Below are 269 nucleotides of genomic sequence, written 5' to 3'. Positions count from 1 at the left end.
CCCGGGCCTCCAGCTTACCATCTTCGCCGCGGCGGCCGCAGAGCGCGGAGAGGGAGCCGGCGAGCACCAAGTCTGCGGAGCGACCTCCTTTCTGGCCTGTGGGGCGGGGGCGAGGTCCTCCCCCAACAGCTCCGGACGAGGGGGCGGAGCTTCAGCTGGCACCTGCGGGCGAGGGGCGGTGGCCCCTTCACCGGGGCGGGACCACGTAGCGCCCCGCCCACTGAGCCGCCGTTGCCCTTACATGGAAGTAGCCACCTGGCCAGGTGTGC

The 269-nt window shown here is 72.9% G+C and overlaps 1 protein-coding gene across 1 annotated transcript in view; it reads right to left on the bottom strand.

Annotated features, from left to right (window-relative positions):
- Nucleotides 1-88, bottom strand: part of DSTN (destrin, actin depolymerizing factor) — a 33,037-nt gene extending 32,949 nt beyond the window's left edge. Inside the window, exon 1 of the mRNA XM_024753742.1 lies at nucleotides 19-88. Within this exon, the coding sequence (XP_024609510.1) occupies nucleotides 19-21 (3 nt within the window). The 5' untranslated portion in view covers nucleotides 22-88. The remainder of the gene's footprint in view (nucleotides 1-18) is intronic.
- Nucleotides 89-269: the final 181 nt, after the last annotated feature.

This window comes from Neophocaena asiaeorientalis, unplaced genomic scaffold, assembly GCF_003031525.2.
Source record: "Neophocaena asiaeorientalis asiaeorientalis breed wild unplaced genomic scaffold, Neophocaena_asiaeorientalis_V1.1 scaffold302, whole genome shotgun sequence".
NCBI lineage: Eukaryota > Metazoa > Chordata > Mammalia > Artiodactyla > Phocoenidae > Neophocaena > Neophocaena asiaeorientalis.
This window is presented reverse-complemented; position numbering and strand designations above follow the sequence as displayed.